At 33.0% G+C, this 23,133-nt stretch overlaps 1 protein-coding gene across 50 annotated transcripts in view; it reads right to left on the reverse strand.

Moving 5' to 3' along the window:
• The window catches only part of adgrb2 (adhesion G protein-coupled receptor B2), a 550,430-nt gene that overhangs the window by 211,401 nt on the left and 315,896 nt on the right, over positions 1-23,133 (reverse strand). For all 50 annotated transcript variants that reach the window (XR_012395197.1, XR_012395196.1, XM_073931885.1 and 47 more), the window contains 5 exons: positions 22,728-22,892; positions 18,480-18,581; positions 14,217-14,323; positions 9,418-9,612; positions 7,862-7,930 (listed from right to left, as the gene is read on the reverse strand). Coding sequence is in view for 48 of the 50 variants with exons in the window: in XM_073931885.1 (XP_073787986.1) it covers positions 7,862-7,930; positions 9,418-9,612; positions 14,217-14,323; positions 18,480-18,581; positions 22,728-22,892 (638 nt within the window). In the remaining 2 variants the exon portion in view is untranslated. The remainder of the gene's footprint in view (positions 1-7,861; positions 7,931-9,417; positions 9,613-14,216; positions 14,324-18,479; positions 18,582-22,727; positions 22,893-23,133) is intronic.

Below are 23,133 nucleotides of genomic sequence, written 5' to 3' on the forward strand. Positions count from 1 at the left end.
AACAAAAAGACAAGACTGCGTACTGAACAGCTGTACTGAAGAAATAAACTATAATCCCAAAAAAGCACAATATATATATATTTTTAAATCACATATACATACACTACCTCATGAAAATATTGTCACTTATCCAAGTTTTAGGAACAACAAATAATAACTTGACTTCTAGTTGATCATTTGGTGTCAGAAATGTCTTTTAATGAATGCAAGGGCCACTGGATTATGCTTATTTTACCAAAATAAAATATGATCATGCTTTGATTTTTAATTATTTAATTAGGTTTGACTTTGTTTGGACAAAAGTCTTGTCACTTAACAGAAATAATATACAGTAGAGAATATAAAGTCATGGTGTAGTAAAAAATAAATAATATTAACGATGACTCAATGTGACTCATCAAGATTCTTTGGATTCATCTTCAATGCCTCAATCCAGGCATGCTCAATAATGTTTATGTCTGGTGACTGGGCTGGCCAATCCTGGAGCACCTTGACCTTCTTTGCTTTCAGGAACTTTGATGTCGAGGCTGAAATATGAGAAGGAGCGCTATCCTGCTGAAGAATGTGCTGTGGTTTGTAATGTAATGGGCAGCACAAATGTCTTGATACCTCAGGCTGTTGAGATTACCTTTCACCTCGCAGATCTCTTGCACATCCCCATACTGAGTGTAACCTCAAATCATGATTTTTGCTTCACCAAACTTGACTGATTTCTGTGAAAATCGTGGGTCCATGCGGGTTCCAATAGATCTTCTGCAGTATTCGTGATGGTTGGGATACAGTTAAACAGATGATTCATCTGAAAAATCTACCTTCTGCCACTTTTCCAAACAATAAACAAGAAGTCAAGTTATTATTTGTTGCTCTTACATTTGAGATCGGCGACAAGACTTTTGTCAGGTAGTGTATAAAATATTATACTCATTCATACTTATCAGGCGGTGAGTAGAGTTGACAGAATATATTTCAAATTTATTTTTGATTTTTCAAGATGATGATATTATGATGTTTTGTTTATTTATATGATTTCCTTTTATTGTTTAATTATGTTGTTAGATGCCAGTGTTTCCTGGCAGCTATGCATATATCATATACTTAAATGGCATCACATCTATTAAACAATCTTATGCTATGATTTTAAAAATATGCATTACTCTCAGAACAATCTCAAACTAAAACGAGACACACAAATTGAACTGTTGCAAGCAGATGGGCTCAACGTATATTAAAGCATCAATTAAGAACCTTTGTGCTCTGAAAAAGAATCTCTTTAAAATTGCTCTGTTTAAAAAAAATAGTTGATAGCTTTCAGAATTTAATTATTCTACCCTTTTTAGAATGAATCCTGAAGGATCATGTAGGGAGTTGAGATGCTTAAAATTCAGCTTTTACAAAACAAGAATAAATTACATTCTAAAAAGGTATATAGCTATTATAAATCATACTATATACTATTCTGCAGTGTCATTTCCAATCAAATAAAGGCAGAAACCAAATAAATGTCTTTCATATTCATAAAATTTGTTTTGAATGGTAGCATACAGCAATCATAACCCACAGACAAACACCACTAAATGCTCATAAACCATTTCTAGCAAAACACTAAACTTTGTCTAATAACTGTCAACAATATCTAGCTGTTTGCTACAGAGAAAATGGTCAATTATATCTTTATTTATTTAAAAAAAAAATTCTAAGCAATTTTATGGCAAGATCATGCAAGTTTATGATGCAGTAGTAAAACAATGACAGAAAATAAGCATCCATATGAGAGATGAGGCACAGAATATACCATCATCCCCCTCCACTCTGTCATGTTTATAAATTGGCAGCGGATTTTAATTCACTAGGCTTTTGTTCCAGAAAACTGTGCATCGCATACACATTTCACAGTGAAGTACACGAGAACACAGCAGAGCCCATTCCTCAATCTAATTGGAATTTTATTCTTCGTCTGCACGTGTGGAAATGAAGCCATTCGTGATTGTCTGTGGAATATTGTGTAGCTCTGAGCCATGAGGGACTCCATTTATAGTATAATACACTTTGATTTACATTCATTTTGAATGTATCCTCAATTAAACACTCTAATATGTGGCAGATGGCGATTTTATATGAGTCCAGATGACAAACAAAGCAGATTTGTGCTTGTTGTTGGTTTGAAATGAGTAAAAGGGAAATTGACATCTTTCTTTTCTAAACAGGCTTCTGGTGTACTTCACAAAACTAACTAAACTGCAATAAAGCATGCTATTTGACTAAATAGTGTTTACTGGAGTTTGTATTTTAGTTATTTTTGTGGTTTCTGTGAGGCTATGCAAGTTACATAGGCTATATATTGGTAAAAGACTGCATCGTTTTAATGTAAAACATATTCATAGCATTATAACATGTTAACCAATCTAGAAACCATGCTAGAAACATGCTAATTCATCCTATTATTGCACAAAATATGTCAGACATTTCTAGTAAAATTATATTTACTGCTATACAATGTTATAATTAATGCTAGAATACAAGCAAACATGCTAAAATGCTAACAATGCTTATAATATTTTAAATTATCAAAGAAAAATACAAACCCAGGCTTCCAATAGCCAACCATGCTAAAAACATGCTAACTCAGGCTAACAACTACTATGTTGGATGAGTTATCACATCTAAATGTATGCTAACAAAGTTAAAATGTGACAAAACATGCTAAAATGTCAACTTAGAACAAAATAATTAGCAATTTATGCTAAAAATAGCTAACCATGCTCAAAACATGCTATTTTATGCTAACAACATGGGAAATGGGTTAGTCGTGTGCTAAAAAGTGCTAGAAACAAATTTACCAATACACTATTGCTAGGAAGAAGCTAAAAACATGCTAATTTACTGTCCTTTAAAAGTTAATTTAAACTTTAAACAACGCTAAGTTATCAAGCTTCTCTTATAGTTAGTAGGCTATATGCTACTCAAGGAATTGCTGTGTTATTGTACAGACATAAATAATGTCTTTAAAGTGAAATATTTGTTGCTATTTTATTTATACAGTATGTTAGCTCAACATTCTTCGCTAATAACAGGTCTTGTTGTTTGTCCATCTTGTAAGTTTCCAGATGGTGTGGCAAAGCTGTTACTAAAGGAAAATGGTGCTGAAACAACCACACGCAAACACAAAACAAACACACACACCCACGCAAGCACGCACGCACGCACACACGCACACACACACGCACACACGCACACACGCACACACGCACACACACACACACACACACACACACACACACACACACACACACACACACACACACACACACACACACACACGCAAAGACATATATGAATGTATTTATGTTTATGTAAAAATTATGTGATTTCTTATTATATGAGTCTCAATCCTCACTCTCAAAGCAAAAGTTTAAAGAACTCTGGTTCTTTTATTCCACTGAAATTTTGTGCGTACATCATACTTTTGTTTTGGATCTGAAGTCATATTCAAATTATGTTCATAGAAAAGTTAGTAATAAACATTTATACACAAGTATTTATGTGTATAAAGCATCTGCTTTGTAAGAAGTGCTTATATGACATGTGAATGACCGGTACAGCTTTACTTTACAGAATGAGCTCGACTTTCTATTGTGCACCACACCCATCATAAGGGTACCAACCATACCAACCTGTGCCGTACTGTACCACTCAGTGAAAACAGGCCATAAGTAATGTTTAACTTAAAATGTTTGTTTAAAATAAGCATAAATAAATTGTTTACAACCACCTAATGAACATCAACAATTTGCAATCCAGGAAATCATTTTTAAATTATTTTTTTCGGTGTATTTAATTAAAATAAAATGTAACTTTGATCAGCTCAAGCTAATTGGAAACACAATGTGCCTACAATTCTGCAATCCACTGATTTCACTGCGGCCTTTCTTGTCACAATAGATGGCAAAAACCTTTAGCCTTTTAATACTCTTCTTGTCAGCTTTTAAACAATATAAAAAACACTGCACTTCGTCTTTAAGATGCTGGCAGAGGGAACGTGCATTGGTGAACACTCCAGCAGGCTCACAGGAGAAGATGATTATTTACTGAGCAGGGAGAGCAGGAGGTGTGTCAAAGATTTGCCTGCTCAACTGTGCTTTAACACCAAAATCTGGCTCAGTCACGCTGAGCTAAGCACCTGGCGCACACATACATACACAAACATAAACGTTCGCCGGAGTCACAAGCATGTGCCGCACAGACTTTGCACTGCATGTGACCATTAGTCACCATTACCTCCACATACAGTAACCCATGCCTGTCATTTAAATTGCATGAGCATATATTACTATATAATGCACTGTGATTTCTGAAGAGGACAGAAGGGCTCAGTGGCATAAAATATTACTTTTGCATGATTAAATTGATGCTAACCAAGGCTGCAATATTTGATCAAAAAGTTTACAACAAAAAGTAATAATTTGTCATTTATACAAATGATTGTACTTGTAATTACTTGCTTAGGGTGTTTATTAGAATTTAAACTAACATGAAAGTAGTTTAAATTAAAATATCATTATTAAAAGTCATTAATGCAGTTATTTAGCATTATCAGGGTTTCTGCAAGTTTATCCAAGTTAAATTTAAGACATTTTTTTGTTTCAGTATCAGTTTCCTTTATTTTTGTCATTCAAAAAATCTCAATAAATTTTAATGCAGAATGAAATTATGTTGCATCAGACACAACAAGAACATGAAAACATCAAACAGTATAAAACCTAACATAATAATTGGGCTTATATAATTGCATAAATGTATACAAATATAGTTATTTAAAATATAACCCAATTAAAAAAAAAAAAAATCATGGAATAAATTAATACTCAAATAACTATTGCACATAATTGTAATAATAATAACATTTGTGCTAATTTAACTTTTTAATTTATTATAAATAGTTTTATTATAGATTTATTATAAATTTTAAGACCATTATAAATTATATTTAGATTTATACAGTGCAAAATACTAAGGACTTTTGTTGAATATCCTAGTTGGAAAATATTTTCACTTACCCTATCAAAAAAATTATAATTATTTAATAAATGTAATAATACAATAGTAATATTTTAATAATAAAAATATATAGGTCAGGTCAGTATCCTCAGCAATAAATACATGGAGGACTTTTAAACCAATTTCATTGTAAGGAAAGAAATTAATGCTATTTTTAATTAAAAAACGTTTTAATGAAATGTATTACTGGTGATTTTATGGGAGTTAATGGCAAGATTGGGGAGCTATACCTGAACAAAGGAAAATAAGTATCAAAAATCAATAATGCTTATATTGTATTAATAAGTTTGAATAACCCTTAATTTTGACTATTAGTTAAAGAAGTGATTTTTTGATTTATTTTTGTTTCAGCAATATGTCTGAATGTATTATTCTCTTTTTAACTATAGCAATTTAAATAATTTTTATTATTGTTTAACACAATAAACAGATCACCAATTGATACAGAATGATAGCCCAAGTATACAAACTTATTTTTATTATCACTTATACTGTAAATATATCTATTAATTAACAGGTTTGGTATTTTTTGCTTCATGTTTTGTTTTTGTTTTTTATTTACGTTTACAAAGTGCATTATTGGACCTTGGTCTCTTTATTTGTCAACTTTGATGTTGAAAATTCAAATGTGTAGCTAAATAAAGTGACTTTTAATTACATTTTATAAGTTTGAAACATTATATTGCATACAAAATAATATAGATACATTTAAATCAGTAAAATAACAGAAAAACTACAGGCAGTTTATCACCTTTTTCAATCATCATTTACAACACCAACCCATGCAATACATCCCTTCAAACTATTAAAATGTCAATAAAAGTCACTTTTTTTAACATTGAAAGTTGTTAAAGAAAATATTAAGATCCCATAATGTGATTCGAAAACATAAACAAATGAAAAAAAAAAAAAAAAAACAAGAATCACAATATTTGACAATTGACTGTAATTATTTTTTCACTGTAGATAAGAAACACCAGACAAGTTACATGACTAACAATACCCTAACACGAATGTCTATCTAATTATCATCAATAATACCATCTTTGCATTAGATTTTGCAACTACAAATTAGCTTACATATACACACTCATCAGCCACTTTATTAGGTACACCTGTCCAACTGCTTGTTAACGCAAGTTTCTAATCAGGCAATCACATGGCAGCAACTCAATGCATTTAGGCATGTAGACATGGCCAAGATGATCTGCAGAAGTGGGAACAAAGGGGATTTAAGTGACTTTGAACGTGGCATGGTTGTTAGTGCCAGATAAACTGGTCTGAGTATTTTAAAAACTACTGATCTACTGAGATTTTCACACACAACCATCTCTAGGGTTTAAAGAGGATGGTCCGAAAATATCAAGTAAGCGGCAGTTCTATGGGCAGAAATGCCTTTTTGAGGCCTGAGGTCGGAGGAGAATGACCAGACTGGTTCGAGCTGATAGAAAAGCAATAGTAACTCAAATAATCACTCGTTACAACTGAGGTATGCAAAAGAGCATCTCTGATTGCACAACACGTCCAACCTGGAGGCAGATGGGCTACAGTAGCAGACGACCACACTGGGTGCCACTCCTGTCAGCTAAGAACAGGAAACTAAGTCTTCAATTCCATCAGGCTCACCAGATTGAAAAAGATAGAAGATTGAAAAACGTTGCCTGGTCTGATGAGTCTTGATTTCTGCTGCGACATTCGGATGGTAGGTTCAGAATTTGGCATCAACAACATGAAAGCAAGGATCCATCCTGTCTTGTATGAACGTTTCAGGCTGGTGGTGGTGATGTAATGGGCACATTTATACCAATTAAGCATTATGTCAACGCCACAGCCTACCTGAGTATTGCTGCTAACACTGTCCATCGCTTTATGACCACAGTGTAGCCATTTTCTGATTGTGACTTTCAGCAGGATAACGCGCCATGTCATAAAGCACAAATCATCTCAGACAGCTTCTTTGAAGATGACAATGAGTTCACTGTACTCAAATGGCCTCCAGTCACAAGACCTCAATCTGATAGAGCGCCTTCGGGATGTGATGGAATGGGAGATTTGCATCATGGATGTGCAGCCAACAAATCTGCAGCAACTATGTGATGCTATCATGTCAATACAGACCAGCATCTCTGTGGAATATGTTCAGTACCTCATTGAATCTAGGCCACGATGGATTAATTAACCCAGTACAAGTAAGGTGTACCTAATAAAGTGACCGGTGAGTGTATATTTAAAGACTTTTAGCTTATGCTGTTCCATGTATAAAGACTGAAACATGAATAACTCAATTTGATAACTCTGACATGATGCAAAGTGGAACTGGAACTGGACTGTCAAGCATAACCACCCTATAATTTGCTAGTTATTTGACATAACCAGAAAAAAAAGTGTGTGGTCTTGAGTGAGTCAGAATATGATCTCCTGCTGTTAGTCCAGGCCTCAGGGCAATGAAAGAAAGGAAAAAAAAAACAGACTTCATGGTTGAGTTAGTATATTACTATGCAAAAGTGTCCTGGCTTGACACCGTAGACCAAACTACACAGCATCTAAAGTCAAATAACATCTAATGGGGTATTGTAATGCTAAGAGACAGCTCTAACAGCGCAGGCCCTTTCCCAACACACTGCGCAGTCCACTTCCATTACATCCAAAGCCAGTCTGATTACATCTGTTGTTAATCTGAGAGATCAGACCTGGCTTTGATGACACAGCTCTGTCTGAGGGGAAATTAAAACTCATGGCACACACTGATATCAAAAGTCGCGCTCTTCACTCGGATATTTGAGGGAACAAGGAAGGATGGTGTTACCTGGTGAGCATCTTCCCACTTCTCGAGGTTTTCGATGTCCAACATTAAGCTGATAATCTGGAAGAATTTCTGGAACAGACGAAAGAGGGATTTTTGAGATGAAAGAATGAGGAGGAGTGGAGAAATGTGCTTTGATGTGGCTGTACTTTGCACTTCAAAAAAATAAGTCATACTTATTATGTTTGTCTTGTTTAAAAAAATAAATCATCTAAAACATACTAAACAGATGCTTTCTAAATAGGCATAAGATACTTTCAGATTTTTTTGTTTAGTCTACTTTTGTAAATATGTTTTTTTATTATTTTGATATTAGTGCTGAGCAAAGAAAAAAAGAAAAAACAGGGCAATTTTTTTGCCTTTTGTTGAAATTACATTATTATTTCTTTCACATAAATAAATGTATGATGTGTAGATTTTCGTACTTCAAGACACTAATGTATAATATTACTTATTAATGAAATATGATATGATGATGCTTACTGTATTAAAACATTATTTTATGGTTTCTACCATATTTTAATTAGTAAGTTCTGCCAATCACAGCTGCCAGTTTATTAAAATTTTACAGATTTTTATATATAAATACACACATGCATGCATATATTTAAGGAACTGTTTATTTATATTTAGATATAAATACTACAAATTATATACATAAATTTAATATTTTAATATCCATAGTACAAAATTGTTTTGTATTGTGTATATATATATATATATATATATATATATATATATATATATATATATATATATATATATATATATATATATATATATATATATATAGAGAGGTTCCGATCAGGATTTTTGCAGTCGATACCGAGTACCGATTCTAATGCTTTAAACTTTATAATAATTATTATAAGTATGATATTTAAGTGGAGATCTCTCTATTAAACATATTTATAACAAATTATAATAATAAAAAAGAAAAAAGTCTAAGGGGGGCTAATAATTCTGATTTTAACTGTAAATATATTAATCTACTGTTACACTTAATGCCATTTTACGCTGTAAAAAATCTTTTAAAAAGTTAGCTGACATTATTTAAAGTAAGCAATTAAACCAGTAGCATTTAAAACAATTAGTTGACTTTACTTTTAAAAACGTTTCCTTAAAAATTGTAAGCAAATAAACTGTGTACAAAAATAAAAAAATAAGTTCTATCATTTTAACAACTCCAAGTTGCAATGGGTTTACTCACTTAAAGTAATGTCAACTTGCTGCATCTAATGCTTTTTATTTTTAATCACTTTTTTATAGTGTCTTCTATAAGCCATAAAAACAAACAGGACAGTCAATGATTAACAAAAAATAAAAAATAAAATAAAATAAATAAATAAATCTCACACTCTAATGAAAAACTTTTAAAAAGGAGTTTTATTGTGATCATTTGTATATGTATTTTTTTAAAATCAATTTTAAAAAGCACAAAAGTCAATAAATCTTTCAAAAAGATGAAAATGTGAAAATAATTTTTGCTCGGTGACACTTTTTATCACTTCCCCATTTATAACTACTTTCTTTCCACACCCCCACAGACGAACACCCACCTGCACGTCGTCAGGAGCTGGGATGTAGGTTGCTCGCTTGAAGGTGTCTGTCACATTTCGGAGAATCTCCACGGAGAATAAGAGGTCTCCACTGTAATAATTCTTACGGGACATTAACTCCAGGAGACTCCTCACGATCTGAGACATGCCCTCCCCTGCCAGGGTCCTCTGACCCTTCGCAAGATGTTCTCGCAACTGCAGAGGAAGAAAAAAATGGTTTATACATCAGTAAATAAACCTAGAGATAAAAACCAGGAGCATGAAGTTATAGCCTGCTTTTGCTTGACACACGAGAACCATTGAGTCATTCTTGCATTTTGCTTGAACACGTCTGACCTTCTGCAAGAACCAATGAGGTTTGAGATTCTATAGTAACCAATGAGGTTTGAGATTCCACAATAGCCAATGAGGTTTGAGTTTCTATGATAACCAATGAGATTTGGGTTTCTACAATAACCGATGAGGTTTGAGTTTCTATGGTAACCAATGAGATCAGGGTTTCTACAAAAACCAATGAGGTTTGGGTTTCTACAGTAACCAATGAGTTTTGCTTGTGTATAATAACCAATGTATTTATGGTTTCTATGATAACCAATGAAGTTTATGATTCCACAATAGCCAATGAGGTTTGAGTTTAAATGGCAACCAGTGAGGTTTGAGTTTTTAAGATAACCAATGAGGTTTGAGTTTCAAAGACAACCAACGAGGTTTGAGTTTTTACAGTAACCAGTGAGGTTTGAGACTTTACATTAAACAATAAGATTCAGGTTTCTACGATAACCAATAAGATTTGAGATTCTATGACAACCAACGAGGTTTGAGTTTCTTTGACAACCAATTAGGTTTGAGATTCTACAATAACCAATGAGATTTGGGTTTCTACAATAACTAATGAGGTTTAAGATTCCACAATAGAAAATGATTGCACAACCAAAGAGGTTTGAGTTTCCATGCTAACCAGTTTGGTTTTAGAGTCTACAATGACCAATGAGGTTTGAAATTCTACAACAACCACTAAAGTTTGAGTTTCTATAATAACCAATGAGATTTGAGTTTCTATAATATCCAATGAGGTTTGAGTTTCTACAACAACCAATGAGATTTGAGTTTCTACAATAACCACTGAGGTTTGAGTTTCTATAATAACCAATGAGGTTAAAAAATCTACAACAAGCAATGAGATTTGAGTTTCTACAATAACCACTGAGATTTGAAATTTTACAACAACCAATGAGGTTTGAGTTTGTACAATAACCAATGAGGTTTGAGTTTCTATAATAACCAATGAGGTTAGAAATTCTACAACAACCACTGAGGTTTGAGTTTTTACAATAACCAATGAGGTTTGAGATTCTACAACAACCAATGAAGTTTAAAATTCTAAAGCCAATAAGGCTTGAAATTCTACAACAACCAATGAGCTTTGAGTTTCTACAATAAACAACAAGGTTTGAGATTTTACAGCGACCAATAAGGTTTGAGTTTCTATAACAACCAATGAGGTGTGAAATTTTATGGCAACCAATGAGGTTTAAGATTCTACAGCGACCAATGAGGTTTGAGTTTCTACAATAACCACTGATGTTTTAAAATTAAATCTGTTCATCATATAAAGACTTTATTAAAGTGATATTTGGCTGAATAGACTTTTAATTGAGGGACCGAAATCTCTAAGATGTCATAACATGATAAATATATCTCATATAACGTAAACATAATTCATTTCTGTACATTTTTCTTAAAAAATATATATTTAGCAGTATTAGTATTGTTAACATTTAGTATAAGATAAAATAAGGCAAAATTATTTAAAGAACATTACTTTTTGCAGTCTTTATGCATTTGCACTTAACTTTTTGCATTACTTTATGCATCTCCTCTCCTGATTTTAAAAGAAATTTGTCCAAGTATGTTCATTTTAATTAAGAAAACTGTTATTAGCAGCTGAAGGAAGACTTCATAAAACCCATCTGGAACTCTATACTAATTTTCTTCCCTGATTTTAAGGGAAATTGTGATGAATTGTTTTCATTTAAATTTTCAGCTATGGTAGCAGAAGGAATAATTAATAAGCTAAAACATATCATAAATGAAAACCGTGAAGAATTTGCAGAAAAGCAGACCTCTAGTAACTCGCATGTGCTTAGATCCCAAACAAACTAACATGCTTTCATTTCATAAACTTAATAATTAAACGAACGTACAAAGAGAATGGATAAGCACTGAAAAGCAAAGGCAGATTTAAAGGTAAGCCAGAAAAGGAAGTGCAGAAGTACATTCTAGGCTTTGAAGCAGAAACATCATTGATCTGGGTCTGGAGCAAAGCGAAAGCAGTTTGAAGATATCGACAACCGCCTTAATCTACTTCCCATCTACAGTCTACCAAGCTGGGAGCATAACAAAGTGAAAACAACTTCTCCCTTACTGAATTAACTAGCAGAGTGCTTGTTTTGCGGTCGAACGTCAGAAGACGAACTGTTGACTGTCTAATAACAGTACAGCGGGTGCAGACAATGGCAATCAAAGCTAATTAAGCATTGTCTGATTATAATGAGGGGTTAGTGGACAGGTTAACAGCGCAATCAACCCCATCAAGTATTGCCTCGGTCGAGAGACAGAATTAAAACCCACTCAGCATTATGAACTCAAAGGCAAAGGTCGCGGCTGGGGAATTAAGAAGAGCACACTGAGGTAAGGCTGTTGAATGTGTTAGAAAGCAATCGATCATTAGCAAAATACCCTGGTCTGACAACAGACTTTTTTTCTTTTTGTTTTTTTTACTTTTATGCACTTATGGTAAGGACTAGTTCAAAGTGGCATAAGTGAGTTTGGTTTTCTTCATGTGTGTTTTATTCTTCATGAGTTGAAACAGTGCTGAAATTGACTTTTTTTTAAACATTTGTTAATGCGTGGTCATTGCAGTTATTTTTACTTAAGGCTGCTGAATGTATTAGAAAGCAATCAATCAATAGCAAAACATCCTGCTCTGAAAACAGACAAAAAACAGACTTTTTCTTTTCGTTTTTTACTTTTAGGCACTTATGGAGAGGACTACTTAAAAGTGGTGTAGAAGGTATTGGTTTTCTTCATGTGTGTGTTTTAATAATCGGTGAATCGGTGCTGTAATTGACTCTTTTTAACATTTGTTGTTGAGTAGTCATTGCAGATATTATCACTTACACAGCCACTGTGACACAGACAAATCACCCTGAGCCCAAGACCGGTACTCACTGAAGCTAAGCAGGTCAGAGCCTGGTCAGTACCTGGATGAAAGACCACATGGGAAAACTAGGTTGCTGTTAAAAGAGGTGTCAGTGAGGCCTAATGCCCCAGTATAGTGAAGGGGACATTATTCTGTCAGTGAGCGCCGTCTTTCGTATGAGTGAGTCCTGCCCTGTGGCTGCCGTCGCTTCATCCAAGTGGATGCTACATACTGGTGGTGGTGTGGAGAGAGTGCCCTTTATAATTGTAAAGCATTTTGGGTGTATGGCCATACACGATAAATGCACTATATAAATAGACATTCAATACATCACTTAAGGAAAATGCCAGTGGTAATAGTCAATCTTGTACACACAGCCCTTTAAACACTGCATACTTTTGTATATTGGTTTTTCATAGCTTATTTTTCTGCTCAAGGGAAACCAATATGAATTAAATTACTGCTAAAATTGTTGTATTCGATTATATTATACTTCATATTCAGTTGCTCGCTCATGCTTTGTACTAAACTACAAAATTCTGGAAGTGATAGTAATAGATAAACAATATAAAAAATGTCAAATAAGCAATTAGCTTACTCTTAAATCAGAACATAACTTGCATTCACCAATATAAGTGTATTGGAATTTAAATAAATAAATGAATGGACAAATAAATAATATTGAATGTATCAATAGTAATACTACTACTACTACTACTTCTACTACTACTACTACTACTAATAATAATAATAATAATAATGATGATGATGATGATGATGATGATGATGATGATGATGATGATGATAATAATAATAATAAATAATTATAAATGTTGTTGTCTTCTTTTTATTCTTTTTCTTTTCTTCTTCTTCTTCCTCTTATTTTATCATTACACTTTTTATGTTGCTATTTGTATATTTTTTATTAAGAATAATAAGGAGAAGAAGTCAATTAATATAGTATATTAATGAATAATAATAGCCATCATCATTAACAATATTCAACATATTTAAAGGCATTGAATAAAAAATAAAAAATAACAACAAAAATAATAAAAACAATGTTAAACTATTACAAACATTAATAATAATAATAACAATAATAATAATAATAATAATAATAATAATAATAATAATAATTATTATTATTATTATTATTTTTGTTGTTATTATTATCATTATATTATATATTATTATATTTAATAAAAAATAAAATAATAATAATAATAATAATTGTTATTATTATTATTATTATTATTATTATTATTATACATGACATAATAAATAAATAAATAAATAAATATTACTAAATATTATTATTATTATTATTATTATTATTATTATTATTATTATTACTTCATTTATTAATAGTAGCAATAGTAGTGGTAATGGAATAAATTGGTAAAATGGTACAGTATTAATATTTACATTTATTTAAAATAAGAATTGAATGACCTCAATAAATTAAACTCAGCATATTCTCTGAAACCAAGACTACTGACAGTCCCAGACCAGATTTTCCATCAAAACAGCATACAAAACATCCATTACCCCACTCCCAGACAGCACAGCACGTCCTCCACATCCATGTACTCACAGATAAATGTAAATATCTATATTCGAGTGAGACACATCGGGCGAAGCTCGGAGGACCCCAGTAAGCAACTCCATTAACGTCCAGCAAACAACGACGACTAGCAGATCCTACAGGGGGAAAAAGGGAAGAAAACACAGATCATTATCACTGCTGGACGCAAGCAATAACAACACGTCAAAGCTTTGACAGGCGCGTAACTCTGTGATGTTCACACGCTTCATATAAAAGACTTCAGAGGAATAATGTCTGTTTTGAGTATGTCATTTTGGGCTGCTATAAACTCAGTTTTGCTTAAAGTTTCTGCCACTTGCATCATTCAGATCACGGCCAATAAAGCTTCACCCCCAGTACCCTCGCTGGGATAAAAATGTCCCTGAAAATCGCACCAGAACGCGAGGCGGTCATGGAAATGTGGCCCGGAAAAAAGTCAAGCGAATCCTTCTCTGCAGGAATTGGTTTCTCTTTTGGGGGTTAGTGTGCATGACAGTCCGTGCTGGCTGGGATGTGGAGTTGATATAGATTACAGCCTGCCGTTGACCTCATTCAACACTCTGCTCTGCACTCCCACTTCAAAGACATCATTTATTAGGTCTTTCTGTTTTTATTAGGTAAAAATCACTGAGCGCCTTGGGTGTCTTTCTCTACTAGTATAGGAGAATTATTGCGCTGCACTCGGAGGGCATAAATAAACCCCCCCAAAACTACTCCTCTACAGCGCTTAGAAGGTTTAGAAACTCTTGAACCAATCTGATGAGTGCAGAAGACCCAACATACACTCGCTGGCCACTTTATTAGGTACACTGTAAAGTGACATCTAAAATTGAACACTGACTGAGAAGACAAAAGAATTATGCAGAAATTTTCAATATACATGGTTTATATACGGTATATAATTTGATTATACCTTTACTTATAATTTAATATTAGTCCCTTTCACACATACAACCCTACCCCATAGAAATGCCAGTAAATTGCAGTGATAAGATCATGTGAACAGGGCCTTTTTAAAAGTAAAAATTAATTCCAGCAATTTTTCCAAATAAGAAGTTATAATATTACCGGATAATTTCTGGAATTCTGTTTTGTGTTAAAATACCTGGTAAATTAATTGTGGGATTTACAGTAATTTATCAGTATTACTGTGTAAAAGGGATTATTAATGGAAAAAAAAATATTCAGTTCAGGTAATTGTGGACTGTATCCATTTAAAAAAAAAGCTTTGAAAATGAAATCCAAGGATCGGTGGAAGGATTTTGACCATCGTTTACAAATTTTACCATTATTTACAGATACGCTATATAGTTACTAGTGCAATATAGAGGCACTCTTTATATTAAAGGGATAGTTCACCCAAAAATGAAAGCTCTGTCATCATTTACTGTGCTTTCCCTGCATTTGTTCAAAACCGGTTTGAGTTTCTTTCTTGTGTTAAACAGAAAAGGAGATACTGTGAAGAAAGTTGTACATTTTCTAACCATTGACTTCCATAGTATTTGTTTTTCTTACTGTGAAAGTCAATAGTTTCAGGTTTTTATCTTTCTTCAGGGTGTTTTGTGTTCAACAGAAGACACCTGAAGTATAACAATGTCCACTAGAAAAATAAATATTATTAAATTTGATTTGACACAGACTTCAAATGTTGCATTCGAATTGAAGAACAGAGATCATGTGGTATTATATATATATATATATATATATATATATATATATATATATATATATATATATATATATATATATATATATATATATATATATATATATATATATATATATATATATATATATATTTACCTGAAATGAAAGAGTTACCAAAAATAACATATATATATTTCTTTTTTTTTTTTTTCAGGAATGCCAGTAAAACATTGTCCGAACGTATTGTTTGCTAAATATGTTATTTTTGGTAACTCTTTCATTTCAGGTGACCAAGTTACACGTTTCATCCATTTATTAAAGTTTACACTGAATTAAACATACAGTAACTGCATGTTACTAACCCTAATTCAAGTCAATATTCTAACCTAAGCAATACAGTAAGTACATTTAACTAATAAATATTACTCAATAGTTAAATAAATAGTTACACTTGAACTTGGTCACCTTAAAATACAGTGTAATCCTATGTTAATTTTGCTCCAGGAATTAAAATATGATTTGGAATTGACAACTAGTGTGAGTCACGTAATACCAGCACAATTTTAATTCCCTTATCCGTTATCCCTGCGTCTGAACGGTCAAAAACACAAAACAGTTGTCAAAATGTACATCTTGTGGACTATCTCACATGAATTCAGTTGGATATGGCTAACTGTAAGTAAACGTAAGGCATGCAAGATGCCAAGATAATGCCATGAGATTGGCTGATACAATTGTTGGATTAAAGTTAAGAAGTTATATAAGAAGGTGTACATGATTAGGTTACAGGTAAAGGTAAAACTTTAACATAAGGTTGTAATAGCTAATGTTAATGTATATACTAAGATGAACAAACAATGTACAATACATTTATTACAGTATTTATTCACCTTTGTTAACATTAGTTTATAAAAAATAAAGTTGTAAATTATTAATTCAGGCTAACACGCAGTGCATTAACTAATGTTAACCAGAATTTAATTAAAGGACTGAATGAATTTGGACTTTAATAATGCATTAGTAAATGTTAAACTATAATTAACGAATGCTGGGCTAGTATTGCTCATTATTAATTAACTAAAATAAACAAATAAACCATATTGAAGTGTATAAACATCATGAAACACTGCAGAAAAAAAAAACAGGATGTCTAAAATGACAACATGTCAATGTCTGACCTTAAATTTCAGAAGAAAAACAATAAATGTGTTTCCGTTGGGTCCAGTGTAAGCTCTGCGGCAGTGTGTGACATTTCAATCCACCCAAAACTTGTCTTGAAATCATTGTTATATTAACTTTCTGTGGTGGCATACAGTATATTGGGCTGTAAACATCCCCATTAAGTTCTCTCTCATATGCCACTAATTCATCCCAGTGGGCTTAAAGAAACTGAATGCTGATTAACTATGTGGAAACCAACTTATTCAGTGCCTGTTGTGCAGTGTTGGTTTTCGGAAAACTGAGTGATTGCATTGCTGATGAAGTTTCATAATGTGGTTTAACCGATCATAAAATCTTTTAATAAAGCTGTATGTCAGAGTTAGAGAAGAAAGAAATGTATCAGAGATGTTTGGTCGGGCCAAAACAACATTAGATTGTACTAGAGTTATTAGGGTTTTATGTGTTGTAGGCTGCGGCACTCTGAAGCCAATCAAGCTTGGATCATTAACTTTTCTTGAGTGGTTTTAATTTACAACTCATTTGTCACTTAGCTGACATTTTTATTTATTTAAGTCGTCCTTAAGTTGTCTAAAAGGTCATCAGTTCGTCCTTATACCTTATAATACGAAAACACATTTAATTAAAAAACCAAAAGGAAGATTATTAGTGAACGATGACTTAAATAAATCAAATGCATTGACCCAAACTGGCTTTATAAGTGAATAACGAGTTATATTTTCTGACATTCATTCATAGTGAAAGAATGAACTATTTTAAAAAGCTTTTCAGGTTGTACTTCTATTCCTGGATCATAGCTGCCACGGAAATTCCACAAACTATTAAACATTTTCTTCAAAGGAAGAAACAGTCATACAATTTAGGAACAAGAAGGATGACAGAAATTACATCTTTGGGTGTGCTGTAATTTTAAAGTGCCCTTATTATGCCTTTTTACCTATTATTTGTCATGCAGTGTGTAATGTAGCTGTTAGTGAATGTAAAAGGTCTGCAAAGTTCCAAAGTGCACAATGGATGGAGTTTTTGGCTCCTGAAAAGAAAGAGCTGATTTCGGAAATGACTGAGTAATTTCAGTCTCCCTGCACCAATCTATGTAGGTTTGCAACACATTTGCATAATGCCAGCCTATGGTCTTCATTGGCGGCCAGCAAACAACATCTAATTTAGCCCTCAAACACTAGCTGTAGCTCAGACATTGTGCTTGTACGTCCTGAAGATGCTGTTTTCTGCTCCATGAAGACATTCTGTGAGCAGTAGACCAATGGACTAAGATATTCCTGACCAATCACAGCAGAGGATAGAGGTTTAGAAGGAATTGGATTCAATCATTTTAGACACTGTGAAGCAAAATGAGAGCTAATGCTGCTATGTATATTATGTGAACTATAGATATTGGCAATAATTGCAAGTCGTAAACTGATATAATGTGTGTGATAATGAACTTACCAGTGGCATTTGATGGACACTTGTTGTATACTGTCTCTCCAGCTGAAGCTCTCTTCCACGTCATGGCTACTTGGTACTCATCTTTACATATTTCATGAGGCGCTGCACACGGTATGTATCAGAAGTAAGAGATTAAACAGCACAAAATGATAGGACAGATACAAATTGGGATTAAATACAACTGTTGAATTACTGCAGACAAACAAGCAAATTTAGCCAATCTTCGCAATGAAATGTCTAACTAACTAACTAACTAACTAACTAACTAACTAACTAACTAACTAACTAACTAACTAACTAACTAACTAACTAACTAACTAACTAACTAATTAATCAAAATAAATACATAAATAAATAAATAAACAAACACACAAGCAATATTATTTTTCAGTAAAATTAATAAAATATACACTTTTTTAGTATTTTCATAAACAAATAATTCTAATTGTCTTCTAGCAAACTATGAATAAGTTCTACTACTTGTTATACTCATAAATAAACATTTTAATCAGTATTTGAGTCTGTTTTTCTTTAATGTGCATCAAATTTATTCAATTTTGTATTTCAATAACCGAACAAATACAAAAAGGATGTGAAAAGTAATTTAAAAAAATATATACTTAAGTAAAAGTACAAGTGCTGAGTAAATTTTTTTAAAATTCTGAATATGATTTCTGTGAAATAATAAATAAATTTAATTCATTCATTAATTTTTTGTCTGTTTTATAGTGTTTTGAATCTCTGTGTATACAGTGGGAGAGATAAGCATTTAACGTCACCATTGTTCTCAGAAAACATATTTCAAAAGGTGCTGTTGACTTGAAATGTTCAACAGATGTTGTTACCAACCAAATAAATCCATATATGCAAAGAAAACAATATTAATTACAAATGAAGTTATGTGCAATAAAACGAAATGACACATGGAAAAAGTATTGAACACATGAAGGGAGGAAGGTGTTAAAAAACCCAGACAGCAGCTGAAATCTCTTAGTAGTTTTTCAGAAACCCTCGCCCTTTCTCATTGTAAATTAACATAAGCTGCTTCAGTTCTACATTATCAGGATGATGAAGATGATACCAGGGTGGACATTTCAGCCAGACAATGATCCAAAACACAGCCAAGGAAACTTTCAAATGGTTTTAGAGAAAGAAAATTAAGCTGTGGAATGGCCCAGCCAATGACCTGACCAAAATCCAATGGAAATTACAAAATAAAGCTTCAATAAACAATTTCATTGTTATTACACATAGCATTTTTTTTATTTATTTATTTTTGTTGCTTTTTTCATTTGTTTTTATTGTCTGGGTTTTTACCAAAATCTGGTTCAATTTCATGTCAACAGCTCCTTTAAAAATATTTTTTTTCCAGAAAAAAAATAATAATAATGTGTTGAATACTTTTCCCCTCACTGTATATTGCAAATCAACCAACTACCCAATCAACCAATCAGATTTCTTTCCATTAAAGTCTACATATCATTAAATATAATATTATTTATATATATTTAAAATATATATGTTATCAGAAAATCTTAAACAAATAGGATTTTACACTCTTGATCTTGAATAAAGTCGATTTTTTATCCTACTAAATAACATTTTCAGTATATGTGTTTTCAGTATATTCAGTAACAAAAAAAGAGACAACAATACTGATTAAGATTTCATTTTCCCCTCATCTCCTTTATTTTCCCTGTGTACAAGCAAACTCTATTAAGATCAGCGTGAGCAAAACCACACATTTCTCTCCAGCTCTCATTTAAAAGCTTCATTAGACCAGCGAGAAACCCAGGGGTGAGAATCAGATCCTGAAGGGGAACTCAGTTGAAAGCTGAAGGAGATAGATTAGAAAGCTCTACCTTTACATCTAAACATAATACACCCCGACAAAGCTATTGGACAGATTTTTGTCTTGGAGTTTCTGCCGCTATCAAAGCCCTGCGCCCAATATAAGCTCTGCGGCAGTGTCTGACATTTATTTAATCTATAGCCTCCCAAAGCTGCAGTCAACGGCGTGCTTATTAAAATCTGCTGTTTGCTGCGCTGCTTGACATGCTGACAAATCACACATAGCAGCACTTTGAACAATTCCCTTCTGTCAAGAGTGACCCGTCTCAATTGAAAGAGAGGACAAATGGAAACAAAGGAGTAGAGAGAATGTTAAATATGGGAGAGGACAGAGAAAAGCAGTGAGATAGGCCTGGAGGAAGAAAGGCTGAATGAAGATAAAGGTAAAATAAAAAGGACAGGAAAGCAATTGACACTTGACAAGTAGGGTACAAACAGGGTCTAATAAATCAAGTCGAATGAATTTCTTTTCATTTTTAAAGAAACATTCACTGAAATATTTTTATTGTCAAGTTCATAAGATCACACTAAATTTTAACTCATTTAATCCCTTTTTTATTTGAGAATAAGCATTTTGCTCTTTAGACTGCCCTAAAACACACATTTTTACTCCTCCTTTAATGTTATGTTGGTTAAATTGGGTTCTATACTTGGTCACAATAGTGACTGGTGGAAAATGGATAGTCAGAAATGCACTGCACTTAAATTGTTTTCAATTGTCTGGCAACAATTGTGGCATTTAGCACATTTTCACCTCTTACATCTCTTAGATGTGAATGCAGGAAGAATGTCAACATATCTGGCCATGTGGCATTGAAACAATTTAATCAAAACAATCTATTTTTATGCCAGGATTCAGGCGATTTCGCCTCACCTCCAAAACGCGGTCAGCTGCACTAAATGAGCGTTCGTTCTCACCGCTTGTTGCTGGAATGCACATTTTACAGAATGTGCTTAAATAATATAAAGCAAAAATTATTAATAATTAATCTCATCAAACCACAATTAATTATATTGTATATGTTTATTACCCGACCCGCCTGACTAGAGGATTATCCGCAGCGCTTGTGGATTTAATAGCCATCCGCACATCACTATTACACACACTATTCAGTATAGTTACATGCCCCATGTTGTTATACCAGTAAAACCAGCCTGATCTCACAAGGAAACATAACTATTTTACGTTTTGTCAGTTTAGTGACTGATTTGTACGAGTTCACTCGTACAAAACTACGATTTTAAAAAGTAGGCGTAGCACCCAACCCCACCTCCAAAAACCCAACCGTCATTGGATAATTAACAAATCATGCTAAATTGTATAAATGAGATTTTACAAATTCGCCAGTAAATCAAAAAGTTACAAATTGTCGTGCGTGTGTTGGTAATAGCCATGTAGATACAGTTAAAGATAAAGGGGCTAATAATTTTGACCTTAAAATGGTTTTATAAAAAATAAAAAACTGCTTTTATTTTAGCTAAAATAAAACAAATAAGACTTTCTCCAGAAGAAAAAAACATTATTATTTTACAACTCTCATCCAGCAAATTGAGTTTTACCATTTTTTAATCTATTCAGCCAGTCTCTATGTCTGGCGGGAACACTTTTTGTTAGCTTAGCATAAATCACTGGATCGGCTTAGACCATAAGCATCTCGACCAAAAATTTTAGAAGAGTTTAGATTAGTTTCCTATTTAAAGCTTGACTTGTCTGTATTTATTGTGTACTAAATAAAATGTTTCTATTTTCTAGGCTGATTTGGCAAGGAACTATACTCTTATTGTGACAGAACAATCAATGAACATTGCTGCCATACCATGGCTGCAGCAGAAGCTGTTACCTAGTTACCAAGCTGGCGACTATTTTCATGAAATGCATTAACTACAGAAGAGCCAAACTTTAAATAGGACAATGATCAAAACTTTATTTCAAAAGATTTAAATGAGATGCTAATGGTCTAATCCGATTACATTATTTATGCTAAGCTAAATGTCCTCCTGCAAGATTCAGAGATCTGCTAAATGGATTCAAAATAATAAAACTAAACCTGTATAACTAGGGCAATTGTAAAACGAGCCGATTTCAATATAAAATTGGAGTGTCCAATTAATGTAAAGTGGGACCCATATATATATTTTGTCTTTATAAAGGTATCAATCAGGCTGTAATCTGAAATAAATTATTATAGCTTTTTAGGAGGGATTTTCAAAAACATTGGAAGGATGAATGCTAATGAATGACTGAACATAAATAAATAAACAAGGGAATGAATCATTAAACAAACAAACAAACAGACAGACAAATAGAAATGCATGCCAGACACCATCACAAATATGCAATGGCTTGGAGAGTCTGCAAAACAAAAAAGAGTGCATGTTTTGATCATTGACACACACCTGGGCACTTCTTGTCATTGCAGGAGCGAACTTCCTCTCCAGAGCCATCGCATGGATAACCCTGGATCCCTGTGCCTTCACACATGCGGAAGCGCCGCTGCCAGCCCGAGTCACAGGTCTTCGAGCACAGGCTCCAGTGATTCCACGCACCCCAGTTCCCTCCACCTGCAAAGAGGAACAGGAGATAAATACGAGGAGGAGAAACAGCCAGAATACTGCAACGATTCGAGGAGGCTTATCAATGGCCATCCACACACTGGAGGATTGATTTAATAAGAGAACAATCTGTATCACAAATCTATTCAAAAGCAAATACAATTGAGATTTTGGTAACACTTTATTTTAATGTACAATTCACTCTCCTAATATGACTTTTACCTCAATAAACTACTAATTAGCTGCTTTC

This window comes from Danio rerio, chromosome 19 (genome assembly GCF_049306965.1).
Source record: "Danio rerio strain Tuebingen ecotype United States chromosome 19, GRCz12tu, whole genome shotgun sequence".
Classification (NCBI taxonomy): domain Eukaryota; kingdom Metazoa; phylum Chordata; class Actinopteri; order Cypriniformes; family Danionidae; genus Danio; species Danio rerio.